The following is a 17,649-nucleotide window of genomic DNA, read 5'->3' on the forward strand; positions in this document are numbered from 1 at the left end:
GAACCTGGTGCAATTTATAACTGAGGAAAGTGAATCTCAGTAAGGATCAGTGACAACAGCAAGGTCACCCAATTGCTAGCCCAGCACTAGTTCGTAGTTCAGAGGATTTTTTAGATTTCCATACATACCAGAGTGTTTAGAGACTTGGCATTGTTTTGTCCCCTCTTTTCCTTTTTAGGTTTGGCCTGGTTGGCTCCACAGAGGCCCTCCTAGCCCATCAGCCTTCTTCCTGCTCTTAATAATACCAGACATCTTCTGCCTTACAGCCTTTGCTCTAGCTCTTCCCTCTGTCCAGAGCTCACTCCTCACAGATGGCCACTTGTGTAATTCCCCTTACCTCCTTCAAATCCTCTCCTAAATCTTACCTACTCAGTGAAGGCTACCCTGACTACTCCATTAATCCCCTCACCTGCCCTGTCCCACCTCAGCCTTCCTGATCCCTCTTACCCTGCTCTACTCTTTTCTTTTGTCCATGAACCCATCAACTCCTAACATTACACATGATTGACTTATTTTGATTCTTTATTCTCTGTTTCCATAATAGAATGCTAGCTCCATGAGAGCAGAGAGATTTGGGGGCTTTGTCTACTGATGTATCCCAAGTATCTAGAACAGAGAATGATACCTAGAAGGGGCTCAATAAATATTTGCTGAATGAATCTCCCTACTCAAAGAACACAGCAGGTCTCCTGTTCTGAATCACCTACCACAGGACACAGTAGGTGCTGAACATACATTTGTTAATAGATAGATGGATTGGTTACATGACATATCTTTGTCAGTCTATAGCACTGTGTCCTAAAAAGAACGAGGCAGAAGGAAACTTGATGACAGAACAGTCCATGTGATGATAGAAGCAGAATCAGGAGTGATGAGTCTTGAAGGCAGAGGAAGGGGCCACAAACTAAGAAATGCAAGTGACCACTAGAAGCTAAAAAGGGCTAGAAAATGAATTCTCCCCTCAGAGCCTTCAGAAGGAAGCAGTCCTATCAATTCCTTGAGTTTAATCCAATGAAACTGATTTTGGATTTCTGACTTCCAGAGTTCTAAGAGAATACTGTATATCTGAGTGGCTTTAAGCCACGAAGTTTGTGATAATTTGTTACAGCAGCCATAGGAAACTAATACATGCCATACCTCAGCTTTCTCTTCACAACCACTAGCACAAACCCAGGTATGTTTTCTCATATCATATAAAATCTCAGACCTTCAGAGACCAAGTTTGGGGTGAAAGGGCCCTGCAATCCCTGGAGTGAAATCCTCGTGCTCCTCCTCGAGCCTCGTGCTCCTCCTTGAGTGCGGTTCCAAGCTGAGCCACCCACTTCCTCCTCCTCTGGGGCTTTCCAAACACTATAAAGAGGCCCTGAAGTGTCCTGCTGGCCTTGAGTAGCTTCCCCAAGAGGACCTTCTTCCTGATTCCAAGTATTTAATTAGTCCTAAATGAAGAGTTCTCCAGAAGCGTCCAGCATTTGGCCCATTTGCTGACATAATCACATTTGCACCTTTGCTGTTGCCAGTTATTGTCATCCTGGAAACGTTCCTTCCCCTCTGGTTCCCCTCCAGGTGTTTTCATGAGCACAGAGAGCAGCAGCACTTTGCAAAGCATGTTCTCTTATATCATGGTAACATTCTGAATTTTACAGCTTGAGCTGTCATTCCATCAAACTGAGGTTGCTTCTCTTTAGCCTGGGCAGGGAGTGGATGGGGTCTTCAGATTCCGGTCCAGGACAGTGTGTATGTCTTTTACTTGAGCACACTGGAGCAGGGGCCTCTTTTCCAGCAGGATAAACCTCAAGGGAAGCACACTGCACCGGGAAGCAGAAAACCCCAGCTCTCCTTCATGCTCTGCAATTGAGAGTACTAATTCCTTACCTTTGCACCTTCCACACCCCTCACAGGAGTTCATTTAACTGCCACAGCTCCCTGTGACTGAGGGGGCCCTTGTTATTATCATCCCCTCTCTAAACACTAGAGATACTAGATGATAGAGATATCTACATACCAACAAAGCTACTAGATAGTACATCAGATAATCTTGAGTTAAAATTCTACTCTTCTACTTACTCATTGTATGATGGGCAAGTTACTTAACTCTGGGCCTTGGTGTCTGTATATATACATTTACCCTACCATAGAACTAATTTAGATACAATATGAGAAGTCCTCATGCAATGTACTATACACAACAAGTGTTCCATAGATGTCCCATAGGTGTTAGCTATCAGTAGTCAGCAACGTTCCCATTGTTCTCACCACTACCTTGGGTTTATTGTTATCCTTTTTCAGCCTCATCTACAAAATGAGAGCTTTGAACAAGCTGATATAGTTCCTTTTCAACTTCAAGTTACCACTTCAAATACATGTGCACACACACACCCCACTGCCCAAAGAGGCAATGCAGGGGACCCCAGGCCTACAAAGCCACAGTGACAAGCCTGGGCTCTACACAGAAATCCTCAGTGTCAAGTCCAGGTGTCAGGGTGAGTATCATGGTAGATGAAATGCAGGAGGGCAGTGGCTGATGGGGGAGATGGTCTTAATGGCCAGAAGGGTCAGCAGGCAGTAGGGAGACCTGATGACTGGCACTGCAGCCCCAGAACCATCTCCTTCTGTAGCCCTGGAGGCAGTGCCCATAAAACCTAATGGGTGTTTGAAATCTCACCAGCAGGGGCAGGTCTGACATGGAGACAGCTTTTATCCCTCCCAGGGACTGGGGCTGAGACAAGGTGGCGGGGAGAAAAGGCCACTGGGCAGCCTTGGGGACCTGATGGAGAGACAGGATGTCGGCTGTACTTGAGTGGCACTTCCTGCCAACACTGGTACTGCTGGAGGCAGAGTAATAAATTTGGTGACAGCAGCACAGCCTATCTGGTCACTTGGGATTCTTCCTCTCCATACCCCCAGTACCCAGTGCTTTAATATGAGTTGGCAGCAAGGTACTTCCCCTGCTGCAGCTTGGCTGGTCTCCTTTCAGAGAGATTGGAGTGCATGTTCCTTCATCTAGAACCCCCTGCGCCCATTCTCTGGGCCAGGCTGGTACTAGGTGCCAAAGATACCAGAAGGATGATTTTGGCGTGCTTCTTCCAGTCTCAGGTATACCTCCACCTGATGTTCTCAGTGTGAAGCTCTATGCAGTGGAGCTGGTTTGGGTGAACTAAGGGACTGCATCTGTACATCACACAAGGCGAAGGATTCACACACTGAGGTCCCTGGAGATCCTAAGGCCATGACACAGCAGGCAAGAAGGCTCAGGGGTTTGCCCTCTGCAGTGAGTGGGTTCTGGGGGGAAAAAAGGGCTTGTCTGACTGCTGGTGCTGGCAGCTTAGTTCACCAGAAAAGAGGGTGTCTGCTGTCAGGGGTAGGAGGGCAGTGGAAGGGACCTTCCTTTATCTTCACTCCCTCTCTCTTTGGACGGCACACACAGAGCCATTGCCACCACCTGCCCACAACCTATAATTCAGCTGCCCAGCTGCACTGAGTGGTTGACTACTCTGATTGTGAGGAGGACAGATTACTGAGCGATTGCAGTGATTGGCAGGAGACTGGCCGGCCCAGCTGCCCTGGGAGCAGAGGCAGGCCCACATGGCCCTGTATTGTCCCTGAACCCCTAGCTCCCGGGCTTGCTGTGGGGCTCCCTCCCAGAGCTCCCACTCTCTCCCTCTCCATCATTCTTTAGATTCATGCTTACCTAACTGTAACATGCAAATGTGAACCCCTGGGACCTGGTTAGAATTCCAATTCCCATTCATTTGATCCAGTAGGGCCCAAGCTTCTGTGTTTCTAACCAATTCCCAGGAGGTGCTGATGCTGCTTTTCTAAGGACCAGATTTGGAGATTTAGCATTGACATAGCTTTTCCACATATGTCATCTCTCTGGGCCCTTGGAATAGCCCTGTTGAGTAACAAGGTGTTGAGTAATAACAATAATAATTGTTGAGGTCTCAATGTTTCTAGTACAAGGCACTGTGCTGGGCACTTCATAAACTATCTCATTCTGTCTTCATAGCACCTCGGTGAAAGAGCTCTTTTTCAGAAGTTACAGGTGAGAAAAAAAAATGAGGTTCAAGGATAACTCAGTAACTTGCTCACGTCACAATTTGAATGAGCACTGGAGTTGAAATTCAAATTCATATCTTCTAACACCAGACCCAGCAGTTTTACCTTTAGAATCAGTCCATTGACTTGTATTGCCTCTTTTCAAAGAAGTACCCAGGGAAAAAAATCAATTGCATATTGCTGGGTTACTCAGAGGGGCTGTGTTACCATTTCTGTTATTTTCCATATTCTGAGGCTATGACATTTGGGGCCTTGCTGGTCCTAGACAGCTACTAGAGACAGCAACAACTCACCCATCTGTTCATTCCTCATGTGCAAACCAACCAATCCAGAGCTCATGTTCCAAACACCTCTTTTATGGGGTTCTCTACTCCAGGCCACACTATCCACCTGCCCTGACCACCCTAGGGGTCAGGTACTGGATAGCTAGGGACAGTCCTGTGCCCCAGAGCCTGCAGAAATTATTCAAAATAGGCATTCTTAAGCTTGCTTCCCCTGCCTCACCTGTTTCTTCTGGGGAAACTGCAGTGAAAACTCTGGCTCAAACTTCCCCTTTCCCTCTCTCTGCCTACAATCAACATTGGTGTTTTCTTGTGTGGGTCCCCCTTCTCTGCCCTGGCCCTCCCATGGCATGCCCCTAGGAGCTGTGAGTAATAAACTGATTTTTCACTGGCAATTGTCTCCTGATCTGTTGTCTTTAGTATACCTCAGATTTTCTATTAATATACTATATTTTAAAGCAGGAGCATAACCAAAGGAGTCCCTACCCCACTTCCTTGAAGTCTTAAGTTTTGTCTTAATTCTAATTTTTTGCTTCTTCACCAAAATACATCAGAATTTGTTTTTATCAGAAAGTAAATAATTTTCCTAACAACACCATATTGAGTGAAACTGATGATCTAGAAGATGGGCCTTGTTCATTCTGGGCCTTTGAGTACACCTGGCACATTGCTGTGCCCCTCTGGGGATACACGTGCCCCTGTTGAGAATTTGGCATGACCCCTTTCATCAACTAGTACTTGGGGATAGCAGAGTTTTAAACAACTCTCTAGGAATGGGCATAAATGGAGGGATTTTGATTGGTTTTGTGCATGATGTTGGGGAAGGTAGACTTAGGAAGAGCATAGCAGTAAGAGGTTTTTTGGTCAGTGTGGTGACATAGGTCCCTAGGTAAGTGCAGCAGAGGAAGAGTAGGGAGCAGATCAAAATTTAGGCAAACTTCAGTTATTGCAAAACTACCAAATTTAGTCTTGGTGCTCAAGGAGCTGGGAGGTAGGAGGAGGCAATGGGAGGATGGAATTGGGGTGGACAAGGAGGCTTGTGTGGGGAAGAGCTGAGAAGACAAGATTGGCGGAGAGGTGGAAAGAAAAATAATGGTCAACAGCCCCTCCATTTCCGTGCTCTGGGCTTGGAGCTCTCCTGAGAGGATTAGCAGGGTGACCTGAAGTGTGGTCTCATTAAGGGCTGGCTGTCCACATGCCGCTTGGTCCCTAGTGACACTGAGTAGGACTGATAATTCCACTAGTGTCAGGTCTTTGGAGCCTGACACTAGGCTCAGGGAGAGGCAGCAAGCTCAAGGTGAATGAGGGGGAGCAGGGGACTCCCTCTACCTCCAGACCTGGAGTCTGTTGTCTGTCACAGAGCTTGCCCACTGCCCAGCAGTCCCTTCCCACCCCTGCAGACACCCTCCCTGCAATTCCTGCTTTACAGACTCTGCCAAATGAAGCACAAACTTAACTACATCACCCCCCTGACAGGACAGGGGAGGGCACTGCGCAGTCCCCCAATCTAATCACTGGTGTGGGTCATTTCAATTATAGACACCAGAGTGTGGTGGGGGTGTTGCTGCCCATAAAAGCCTCCATGCTGTTGCTCAGCTAATTATGAAGCTCTTACTGTCTCGGCAGGTAAATAACTCAGAACTGAGAGGTTCTGACTGCTGAGATGGAGCGTGAGCCAGGGAACAGGACAGGGAGATGCCTATGATGGACCTCAGGGCACAGCTGGAGTTGCAGGGAGGGAGGTACAGCCTTCCTGGAGGGAACATGGGAACAGAGGTTTCTGCCCTGAGGTGACCAGTCATCCACCATCCAGGAATTGATGGAGGAATGCCTTACCTGCAAACCGAAGACCTGAAGTTTTCTAGACATCTCAGAGCCACAGGGTAGGGTAAAAATGTGAGTTCCACCTCCTGCTACTAACCTTGCTTTTAGATGTATAATTAGCTCCCTAAGGGGAGAGAGGATCTGGGAACCCTGGAGGCTATGCTGAGAGGAGGGCTAATTCTGTCAGGGATGATCTCATGCTAGCAGCTTTTTGGTTTGCTTCCTGGTCTGACCTGTCCAGGCTTAAAACCAGAGAACTGGAGATGACAGGGACTTAGACATGTAAGAGGTGAGGGCTCAGCTTCCTTAACCACAACAGCTCCTCTCCTCTAGCACATCTTAAGAAGGAGAGGGGGATGTCTTGGGAAGAGAGGTAGACCCACACTGGCACCTAACTAATGGCCATGCAAAAGGCTGCAAAGGCTATGAGAAAACATAACAGCAGTATTTGGAGGTTTATTCCAAGATGTAATGACAAACAGAGGGCTGCTTATCTAGCCTGGGGCTGTGCTTAACTAACTCTCTATTCTAGAAGTCAGCGAAGTCCCCAGCACTGAAACTATGATTTCTTGGTGAGTGCTAAAACTACCTTAGAGATTCTGGGGGACAGCAGGTGATAGAGGCATTCACAGCTTGGAAAATCCCATCTTTGCTCTGTTCATGAGTTTCCTTCCCCTATGAGAAAGGAATCACGAAATTAATAAACATTTGGAGGGACTGAGCTAAAACTGCTGTGTAAATAAGGGCTGTTGGGACCTTATCTTCCTCACACAGCAGAGGCACACCATCCCAGGAGCAGGTCTCTAGTGCCATTTGTTAATAATGGCATTTCTTTTGGATGTACAATAGATCTGACTCCAGGACTTAGAATGAGTTCCTGGTTGCCATGTTGAGATCAGGGACACTTGGTGCAGGAACAGAGGAAAGACCAGCTTATTGGCCAGTCTCCACTCCTGAAAGGCTGGCTCTTAAAGGCCGACATAAAGAACTTGAGACACATTCTCTGGAAAGGGAGCAAAGGAAGGAGCTGTAATGGAAGTGGAATAGAGGGTCCCTTTGGCAGCCCCCACAACACAAGTCCCCTACCAGAAGGCAGGTGATGGCTTCTGCCCTTGGCCTCAGGATCCTGGGATAAATGCACTTCTGGGGAGCACCAGAGCCTATTACTGGATTCTGATGGAAGGAGCTGGAAATGGTACCTCACATGTGCACCAAGGACTCAAAACTGAAATGCATCTGTTAAAGCAGGCAGGCCTTATTTTTATTTTGAGATGTATTATTTACTTTTAAAAGTGATGTTAAATACATTGCTTTATTCTGATCTTCAAAACTCTGCAATATGGGTAGAGTAAGTATAAGCAGCCCCAGTGTCAAATAGGGTAAGCCGAAGCCCTGAGAATTTAAGCTCAAAGTCCCCTAGCTATACAGTGTTAGAGCCAGGACCAAAATCAAGTGCTTTCTCCAAGACATGGTTGGGAAGGAAGGAGACTCCATAGTGGCGAGTTCACTGCAGGCTTTTTCCTCCTCTACTAACTGAGGAAGTGAAGAAAGATTTAGGAATCAATGTAGAGGCTAACTGAGCAGGTAGAGGCAGAGGAAGCCAGTTGTAGAAAGTAGGAAGTAAGGAGGGAAACAGGTGGAGGTTTGTGTGGACACTTCCTCTTCACAAACTTCTTATATTCCTCATTTCATTAACAGCAGCAGTGGAATTTCATGGACAATTGGCATTGAGCACTAACTGGGAGGTAATGGGAGGGAAGGGATGCAGGTAAATGCTGTTTGAATTTAAATTCTTTTTCTTCCAGGAGGTGGGGAGGACGGAGGGTGACAGATTTTTTTAAAAGCAATTTTAGAGCTGGAAAAGTTTCTAGCAAACAGCTTTGGACTTTTATGTCCTCTGTAGCAGTATTAGGAGTGATAACTGTCATTCAGTCCCACCAACTGATGTGTTCATCTACCCACCAACTCTTGGTGGCTGCCCTAGTGAGGGATGCTGAGGAGCTGGGTGTATGACCTTGGGTAGATTTTGTCCTTCAGACTTTGGAAGACGCACTACAAATATGTCTACCATCTCTGAGCTGGAATGAACGGTTCTGTGATAGTTATTATGGAATCACCATAAGCAAAACTCTGTATGGATCTGGGCAGAGAGGAGAGATAAACTAGAAACAGCAAACAGGATTACTATTCTAGGAGTGTGTGATCTACTTGACAAGTGATGTACACACACACACAGCCACAAGCATTCAAAGGGAAAAGACTAAAAGGTAATGTAAGACTAAAGATAGAAAAGAGGATAGAGGTATGAAGTGATAAAGTAAAAAAGGTTGGGGGAAGAAATTTGTGACATACAGGCTGGTGAGACAAAAGACTATGTCAACTAAAAGTGGAAGCCTACATGGAAATAAAGCCCTTACTGATGAGATTGGCAAGCAAGTTGGCTTGGCTGGATTAAAGACTTGGTAATAGGAAACAATAAAAAATGAAGAAAGCCAAGTATAAGGGGAGGGACATTTTGTGGAAGACTTGAATTCCAATCTTAGGATTCAGGATATGAAGCCACAGAAACTGCCATACGATAGGCTAATCAACGCAGATGTGGCTATGAAAGAGATGATCTAGAAATTGATTAGTTACCCAAGTGTCAGGTGACCTGGGCTCTTTTGTTTAAGATGAGTAGCTGTGGGCATATATAAGAAGCTGAGGGGCCATTGGGACTCTGATGGTTAATTTTGTGTGTCAACTTGGCTCGACCACAATACCAAAATATTTGGTTAAACATTCTAGTTGTTTCTGTGAAGGTATTTTTTTTACGTGAGATTAACATTTAAATCAGTAGACTGTTTTTAAAGCATATTTTATTGATTATGCTGTTACAATTTTCCCCCTTATCCTCCCTCCACCCTGAACCCCCCAACCCTCCAGCATCCTCCCCTTAGTTCATGTCCATGAGTTGTACATTTAAGATTTTTTCGAGTTCTCTGTTTCCTATACCATTTTTATCTCTCCCTGTCTATTTTGTACCTACCAATTATGCTTCTTTCTCCCTGTACCTTTCCCCCTCTATTCCTTCCTTCTCCCTCCCCACTGAAACCCCACCATCTGATGTCCATTCATTTCTCTGATTGTGTTCCTGTTCTAGTTGTTTGCTTAGTTTTTGTTTTCATTGTTTTTCTTTTCTTTTAGGTTCATTTGTTGATAGTTGTGAGTTTGTTGTTATTTTACTGTTCGTATTTTTTATCTTCCTTTTCTTAGATAAGTCCCTTTAACAATTCATATAACAATGACTTGGTGATGATGACGTCCTTTAACTTGACCTTATCTGGAAAGCACTTTATCTGCCCTTGCATTCTAAATGAAAGCTTTGCTGGATAGAGTAATCTTGGATGGAGGTCCTTGCTTTTCATGACTTTGAATACTTCTTTCCAGCCCCTTCTTGGCTGTAAGGTCTCTTTTAAGAAATCAGCTGATAGTCTTATGGGCACTCTGTTTGTAACTGTCTCCTTTTCTCTTGCTGCTTTTAGGATTCTCTTTTTATCTTTAATCTTGGGTAACTTAATGATGATGTGCCTCAGTGTGTTCTGCTTTGGGTCCAACTCCTTTGGGACTCTCCAGGCTTCCTGGACTTCCTGGAAGTCTATTTCCTTTGCCAGATTGGGCAAGTTTTCCTTCATTATTTGTTCAAATAACTTTTCAGCTTCTTGCTGTTGTTATTCTCCTTCTGGCACACCTATGGTTTGAATATCAGAATATTTCAGGTTGTCCCAGAGTTTTCTAAGCCTCTCTTTAGTTTTTTGAGTTCTTGTTTCTTCATTCTGTTCCAGTTGGATGTTTATTTCTTCCTTTTGTTCCAAATTGTTGCTTTGATCCCTGATTTCCTTCCTGTCACTGTTGGTTCCCTGAATATTTTGCTTTATTTCATTTTGCGTATCTTTCATTTTTCGACCAAGCTCAATCAGTTCTGTGAGCATTTTGACTACCAGGGCTTTAAATTCTCCATCAGATAGGCTGGCTAGCTCCTCATCACTTAGTTCTCTTTCTGAAGCTTTGTTCTGTTCTTTCATTTGAGCCATATTTCTTTGTCTTGGTACACCTGATAAGTTGTAGGGGGTCAGAGCCTTAGCTATTCACCAGAGCTGGGCAACCCTCCTTGCTGCTATGGGGGAGGGGCCAGAGAGGAAACAATGCAGCTCTCTTTCTTATCTCTAGCCACTTTCCAAGAAATTCTCATGTGAGACTGGGAGTTTCTCCCACTGTGGCAACCACCACCATAGTCCACAGTCAGCTCTGAGTTTCAGTTTCTCCTGCAGCCAGCCCTGCCTGTGCAGTCCCCATCTTGCTACAGCCAGCCCTGCCCGCACAGTCCGCTGCCTTGCTACAATTTTTCTCAGCCCATCCTGCCCACACTATGGGGTTTCACTGGTATGGTTGTGCTGGATGACTTTTTCTTTAATTTCTTGATTATTGGAGTTCCATGCAGTTTGATTTTCTGGCACTTCTGGTTATTTATTGATTTTAGATTTGTTGTTATCCTCCTTTTGGTTGTACAAAGAAGCAAAGGGTTTCTGCCTATGCCTCCATATTCTAAATTGGTAGACTTTGAATAAAACAGATTATTCTCCAGAAAGTGAGTGGGCTTCATCCAATCATTTGAAGGTCTTAATAGGAAAAGACTGGCCTACCCAGAAAAGGAAATCCTGCTGGCAGGGCACCTTTAGACTCAAACTGGAACTCTTGCCTGTTGTTTCAAGCCTGCTGGCCTAACCTGCAGATTTTAGATTTGCCAGCCTCCATAATCACATCAGTGTTGTGGGCTGAATTGTGTCTCTCCAAAATTTATATGTTCAAGTCCCAACCCCCAATATTTTACAGTGTGATTGTATTTGGACACAGGGTCTTTAAAAAAGTAATGAGAGTTAAATGAAGTCATTAGTGTAGGTCCTATTCCAATATGACTAGTTTCCTTATAAGAAGAAGAAATTTGGACAGACACACACACACAGAAAAGACCATATAAAAACACATGGAGAAGGCTGTCAACTACAAGCCAAAGAGAGGCTTCAGAAGAAACTGACCCTGCCAGCACCTCAATCTTGAACTTCCGGCCTCCAGAGCTGTGAGAAAATAAAGCTTTGTTTAAGCCACATAATCTGTGGTATTTTGTTATGGCAGGCCAAGCTAACTAATACAGAATAGCAGATTATAAATTTCTTGAAGCCAAGGGCCATGCATTAAGCCTATCCCCCAGTTCAGTGCCTTACATGTGGTGTGTGCTGACTAAACATTGTACTAGGTTGAGCCTGGAAGCCTTGGCATGTGGATTCCCTCCAATAGCAATGCACTGACTGCTGAGGTGATGTGGGGGAAGATGGACTCAACTAGGATAGGTGAACAAGAGCTTCAGGACACAGACATGGCAGAAATTTTGTGCCCTGGTTGATACAAGGTTGACTTTAGGCATCAAGTCAAGCAAAGAATTATACATGACTAGCCTGTTTTGTATTTTTTGGTGTGCTTAACACAATGCCTAGAGCTTAATTGAATGACTGACTGAGTAAGTGACCAAGACAGGGCTGGGAGATGAAGGGATCTTACACTGAAAAAAAAAACCCCTGCTAAAAATACATCATATGCATGTACATACCTAGAAATTTGCTAAAAAAGACTACTATCATTGGTCACTTTGTGGAATGAACTGGGATAAGGGCAGGCTTACTTTCCCCATATGCCCCATACTATTTATGCATTTTCTTCATGACTACATTACTCCTGGGTCATGTAATAGCTGATTAGGTGGTCTTAACTGGACTGAATGAAAAGGGCACAGGGGCTGGAGAACCTTTTAACCTCCCATTCCTCTCCTGTAATCTCCCCACAGGAAATGCTCAGCCTTCCCAAAGTGTTGTGAGAGCGCATTGATGGAGAACAGCCAGCTTCAGTCTTCACAAGCGGCTCCACAGTGCCCAGAGTGAACACAGGGTGATGGTGTAGAGTCCCAACACCACAAGGTAGCCTCGAAAGAGCAGTTGGTCAAAGCGTTCCAGGAGGGCCAGCCACCCAACCTCCTGTTGGTCCATCTGGTCCTGGGTTTGGAAGTAGCTGCTGATAGAGTGAAGCTGGGACAAGACTTCATTCAGGGTCCCTGAGCAGGCCTGGTGCTCTTGACAGACAGGGGACTCTGTGTAAGAGAGGAAAACAGCCTAGGTCAACCTGGGACTACCAAGGCCTCTTCCTCCTGGACTTCTCACTGAGGCTGATGGGAAGGGAAGGTTGTGGGCAAAACTGGGAAGTGAGTTGTCTTGGAGTTGAGGACTCTCTCCCTACCTGCTGAGGGGAGGCAAGACTGCCCTGGAGAACATGGCAGAATTCTGTTGTGTAAGTAGGGTGTCTAGGCTAGATCCCTCCAGGAATTTTCTGAGGTAGGGGCATTCCTCTGTTGACTCAGTCGGAGCTTCACTGATGAGATGATTCTTAAACCTTTGCACATTAAGCAACTACAACCCAAAGTTACACACACACTGTTTGTATGTGTATTAAAATAGAATGAACTAAGGCAATTGAGGACCTGACCATCAAGTTAAAATGAGACCTTCTTGGACGCCAGCAAGAGGTAGCCTTCAGTCCCCAGAGAAGTAATGTTTAAAATACAGCACAGAGGCTAAGAAGTAGATGTTTCACTTTTTTTTCACAAAGCCCAACACATAGCCTGGTGTTTCACCAATGGGAACTGGTACTGAGGGTGAGAAAGAAAGACAGGGTAGGGAGCTCAAGGATTCTCACAAACCTGTCACTCCAACAATCTGAGCCCTGGGATCCATTCTACGTCCATCAGCATCGGTGTCCCCTTGAAGGCACAAGAGGGGCTGCTCCTGCCCGCTGCGCTGCTCATCATGAAGGAATTTGACCAGCAAGATGGACTTCGATAAGCTGAGAACCAAGAAGGCCATGCAAACTGTGAAGAAGACCCCTGAGGAAAGGAATCAGAGGAGGTGAAGTTGGCTGGAGTCACAGGGGCCTCTCCCTCCCCAGATCTGAAATGCAACCGCAGGTCTCTTTCAGAAGTCATGCAAGATGGGTGTCTGGCACCCCCAAGGCTGCGTACCAATCAGAGGGGTGCTCACGGTGCTCTGTGGAATGTCGTCAGACATGTTGACCCTAAAGACGGTGTAGCCCACCAGCACACTGGTCTTAAACACAATCCTGGCACTGCAAGTGGGTGGTATGTAGAAGCTCCCCAGGTCCACAAGCATGAGAAAGATGCTGGGGATCAGTAGGCTCACAACATAGATCAGTGGGCGCCTGCGAATCACCACCTGGCCGGGGACAAGAAATCTGTTGAAAGGAGGGTCTAAGCTGATGGACAAGTATTTAACCAAACCCATAGCCAAGAACATGCCCTAAAGTCCCAACATGTTTGCATAATGTGAAAAGTCTATGTAGTTTAGAAATAGGAGACTATTTTGTGGTTTAGAGAGTAGAAAGCAATCTTTTAAGTTTGTACATACAATTAATAATAATAATAATAATAATAATAATAATAATCTATAATTTATTTACCACTTTCTGTTTGCTAGGCACCAGACTAAGCATTTCATGTGTTTTGTCTTAGTTAATCCTCCTCACAACAACTCTAAGGGCTGCATATTATTAATTCCATTTTACAAACAAGGAAACCTAGGTTCATAGAGATGTAATTGCTTGTCTAAACTCACATAGCTGGTAAGTACAAAACTGTTTTAAAACCAGGTCTTACATAAAATCTTTTTTCTTAAACCTCTCTTATGCAACATATTGCATTGTCTTGGGTTTAGTCTATCTTCTTACTGGAATGAGAGCTTCTTAGCACCTGTGAGTGTATCTGTTGGAGCCTGGGCAGGAACAAAGCATAATTAAATTGGAAAATCTGAGGAGGACTTAATAACGAGGCTGTTGAGAAGGTGTGAGCAGGTTACAGGAAAACCACAAGAAAGAGGGCAGTGCCCCAGGGATTTGGGGTAACCAAGTTATTCCTACCCTTAAGGGACCTGAGGAGAAAGCTGTGTGAGGAGGACTGTGGACAGTTGTGGCTTCCTCTTAGGGACAAAGCCAGCCTGGCAGTGACTCCACAGAGAGGAAAATGGAGAGATAAGCAAGCACCCTACTCACTCCAATCTTCTGCCAGTGCCCCCTATTGGCCAGTCATGACCAGGGATTCCAACTCTGCAGGCCATACATAGCTCAGTCTCCTAGAGCACAGAGCACAGGGAGAAGGGGAACATGAATCTGTGTGGGGTCCGACTGAAGATACCCATCATGGTCTGCAGTGTGGCAGGTGTACCGAGCTGGTGAGTGGGTTTTGTAGCTGGGAATTTGAGTTTTATAAACAAACAAATGAGCAAAATGAGAACCAGAGGCATGGAAATAAGGAACAGACTGACGGCGACCAGAGGGGAGGGGGAAGGGGATAAGGATGGAAAGAAGGGGAAGGGACTAGTCAAGGAACCCATGAATGACAATGGTGTGGGGATTGTATGTGGAAGTGGGGTGGGTGGGGTAGAGAAGGGCAACAGGGGAAAAATTGGGACAATTGTAATAGAACAACAATAAAATAGTTAAAAAGAAATATCATGATTTTTGTTGCAATTTTTTAGTTTCTCTGGGATAGTGACTGGAAGTGTCTTTAGTAAACACAAATTATTTTCATTCTTCCTGGAGAGAAATGAGGGAACGACAGGGCTGCTTTTCCCACCAGACAGTAGGCCCTTTGGGGGTGAAAGCAACCACTTTTAAAAATCTCTCACAGTACCAGAAATAATACCTATTTTATAGTGAGTATTCTTTTTTTTTTAATTTAAATTTTTATTTATTTATCTTTAGAGGGGAAGGGAAGGAGAGAGGGAGAGAAACATCAATGTATGGTTGCCTTTCGTACGTCCCCTGCTGGGCACTGGCCTGCAGGGAACTGGTCTGCAACCAAGGCATGTGCCCTGACTGGGAATCGAACCGCGATTGTCTGGTTGGCAGGCCCGCGCTCAATCCACTGAGCTACACCAGCCAGGTGTGAGTATTCAATAAATGTTTACTGATCAAATGAATGGTCTAGGCCTTACTTTTGGATTTGGGAAAAATGTCTGAAATGTTCCGTTTCTCTGATTCATAAAGCAATTTTAGGTTGTCTATATGTTAGAGAGTACACTTGATAGTTTTATGCATGTGGTGTGATTTAGTTAATCCTCATTGTAAGTTTGTTGGCAGGTAATATATAATATACCCATTTTATACATTTTAACAAATAAAACTCAGTGCCTTTTAGTAAGGTAAGTGGCAGAGCTGTGATTTCAAGCCCAGTGTTCTTTTTCATATAACAGGGCTACAGCTCTTGATCTGACCAGACCTCTGAGTTCAGTTCAGGGTTCTTCTCCCTCAACCCTGTCTCCGGCTATGGAAGGGAATCACAAAGAAATCAGCCAAGACACAGGCCAGGAATGGTGCAGATGGTGGCAGGGAAAGAACTTGACTGGGTGAGACCAGATATCACCATACTGATGAGAGCAGGGACTCCCCAACTCAAGCCATTGGGTCTGAGAGCATATTACATCTTGGAGGAGCTTGAAAGGCCAGACACATTTGACAGGTTGGCAGATTGTAGTCTGGCTATTGTCTTTCATATTAAACATAATTGGCTGCAGATATCTAAACCAGAGCAACACTCACTGCTTTGCAACAATTTGGTTAAAAAACATTTCTACCAAAGTGCAGTCAACAGGGAAAACAACTGACAAAATGAACTGTCATCAACCTGCACCTCTCTAGGTCCCTTCACAATGCTGTGACTGAGCTGGCTGTGGTTAGGCTCGGGGGGGCAATATCAGGGAGTCAAGTGGTCAGAGCCCACGGGGGTCCCGGATTGTGGACCCAGGCTAAACTATTGGTGATCTGGACATGTGGGATGGTGGTTGGTGGGGTTGTGGGGTGGGAAACCAAGCCTGCTGTCTCTGAAGGGTAGAGGCAGAAGACTCCCTAGAGACTTTGTGGTGGTTATTACATGAGGAGGATGAAAAGTATAAGAATACTACACCATAAAGAAAAGTACAGGTAGGCACATTAGTTAAGCAGAAAGAGTCCAGATGTAGTCAAGGGCACAGGGTTCCAGAGCCTCTTGGCTCTAAGTGCCTACATGTGCTAGTTTCAGTGGTCCCAAATGAGGTATTTAACCTCTCCCTGCCTGATTTTTCCCTCTTTAAAACAGCAATTTACTTTTGCCTTGCCAAACATCTTGGGTACAATTGAGATTAGCTGTTGTACTCTTTAAATAAAGTTTCTATGTAAATAGCAGATGCTGAGATGACTCCTCTCCCCATAGAGGCTGATGCAAAGAATGGCTGTAAATCTGGGTCACAACCAAGAATGGGAAGTGGGACTTCTCAGGGCTCTGGATGCCCAAGAAAGTGCAGTTGCCAAGGGAGAGTTGTGGCAAGAGCTAGGAGGTTGGGAGGTAGGCTGGCTATATGACATGGACCCTGCTCAGTTGCACAAAGCCCCACATTTACATGGGCCCTGTGTTTGGTTTAGTGCTCTGCTGGTGCCATTTTGAAAATTTTAATACATTTTTACAAGGGGTCCTGCATTTTCACTTTCCACTAGGCCCCACAAATTATGTAGCTGGTCCCGTCAGGAGGCCATTCCTCACTGGATCAAAAGCAGCTGAAAGAAGAGGGGAAACAGTAGAACAGAAATAGGCAATTATGGCAGCTTCTGCTGCAACATGAAGCGAAATGTCTCTTGTCTAATGGGATCAAGTCTAGGTTCTGGTGGTTAGATGCTCCACAAATCTACAGATGAAGAGGAAGTTTGTTCCAGAATAGACCATACCCAGAGTCTATGCCTGATTTCGATGATGAGATTTGGGTTCTTTTGAGTTTGTATTTAGTTGATACTTTGATCTTAGAGTTGGAGTAGGGATGGGTTACGATGTTTGGGGTTGTTGGGACAGGGTGAGCATATTTTGCATGTGGGACAGACATGAATTTTCAGGAGCTGGAGAGTAGTAGGCTGAATTCATGCCCTTCCTGGAAGTTCAGAATTTGACCTTATTTGGAAATGATGATTAGTTAAGATGAGGTCTCACTGGAGAAGATGTATCCTTCATTCAATATGATTGGAGTGTCATCCTTCCTTTTAAGAAGAGACACACAAAGCAGAAGTTCGTGTCAAGATGAAGGCAGAGATTGGAGTAATACATCTACGAGCCAAAGACTGCTGGCAACCACCAAAAGCTGGGCGAGAGGCATGGAACAGATTCTCCCTTGGAGTGCTCAGAAGGAAGCAACCCTGCCAACACCTTGACTTCAGGCTTCTAGCTTCCAGAACTGTGAGAGAATTAATTTCTGTTGTTTCAAGTCACACAGGTTGCGGTACTTTGTCATGGCAACTCTAGAAAACTAGAGCGACTTGCCCAGTAACACATGGTGAACAGATGGCACAGAATGGACTGGAATATACTGCATCA

At 45.1% G+C, this 17,649-nt stretch overlaps 1 protein-coding gene across 1 annotated transcript in view; it reads right to left on the minus strand.

Annotated features, from left to right (window-relative positions):
- Nucleotides 1-12,103: 12,103 nt before the first annotated feature.
- HTR3B (5-hydroxytryptamine receptor 3B) overlaps nucleotides 12,104-17,649 on the minus strand; it is a 57,111-nt gene continuing 51,565 nt past the window's right edge. Inside the window, exons 8-10 of the mRNA XM_037151314.2 lie at nucleotides 13,264-13,474; nucleotides 12,946-13,128; nucleotides 12,104-12,339 (exon numbers count right to left, since the gene is read on the minus strand). Coding sequence (XP_037007209.2) covers nucleotides 12,104-12,339; nucleotides 12,946-13,128; nucleotides 13,264-13,474 — 630 coding nt within the window. The remainder of the gene's footprint in view (nucleotides 12,340-12,945; nucleotides 13,129-13,263; nucleotides 13,475-17,649) is intronic.

The sequence above is a fragment of the Artibeus jamaicensis genome, unplaced genomic scaffold, assembly GCF_021234435.1.
Source record: "Artibeus jamaicensis isolate MK-2021 breed Jamaican fruit bat unplaced genomic scaffold, CSHL_Jam_final contig_585, whole genome shotgun sequence".
In the NCBI taxonomy this organism is placed as follows: domain Eukaryota; kingdom Metazoa; phylum Chordata; class Mammalia; order Chiroptera; family Phyllostomidae; genus Artibeus; species Artibeus jamaicensis.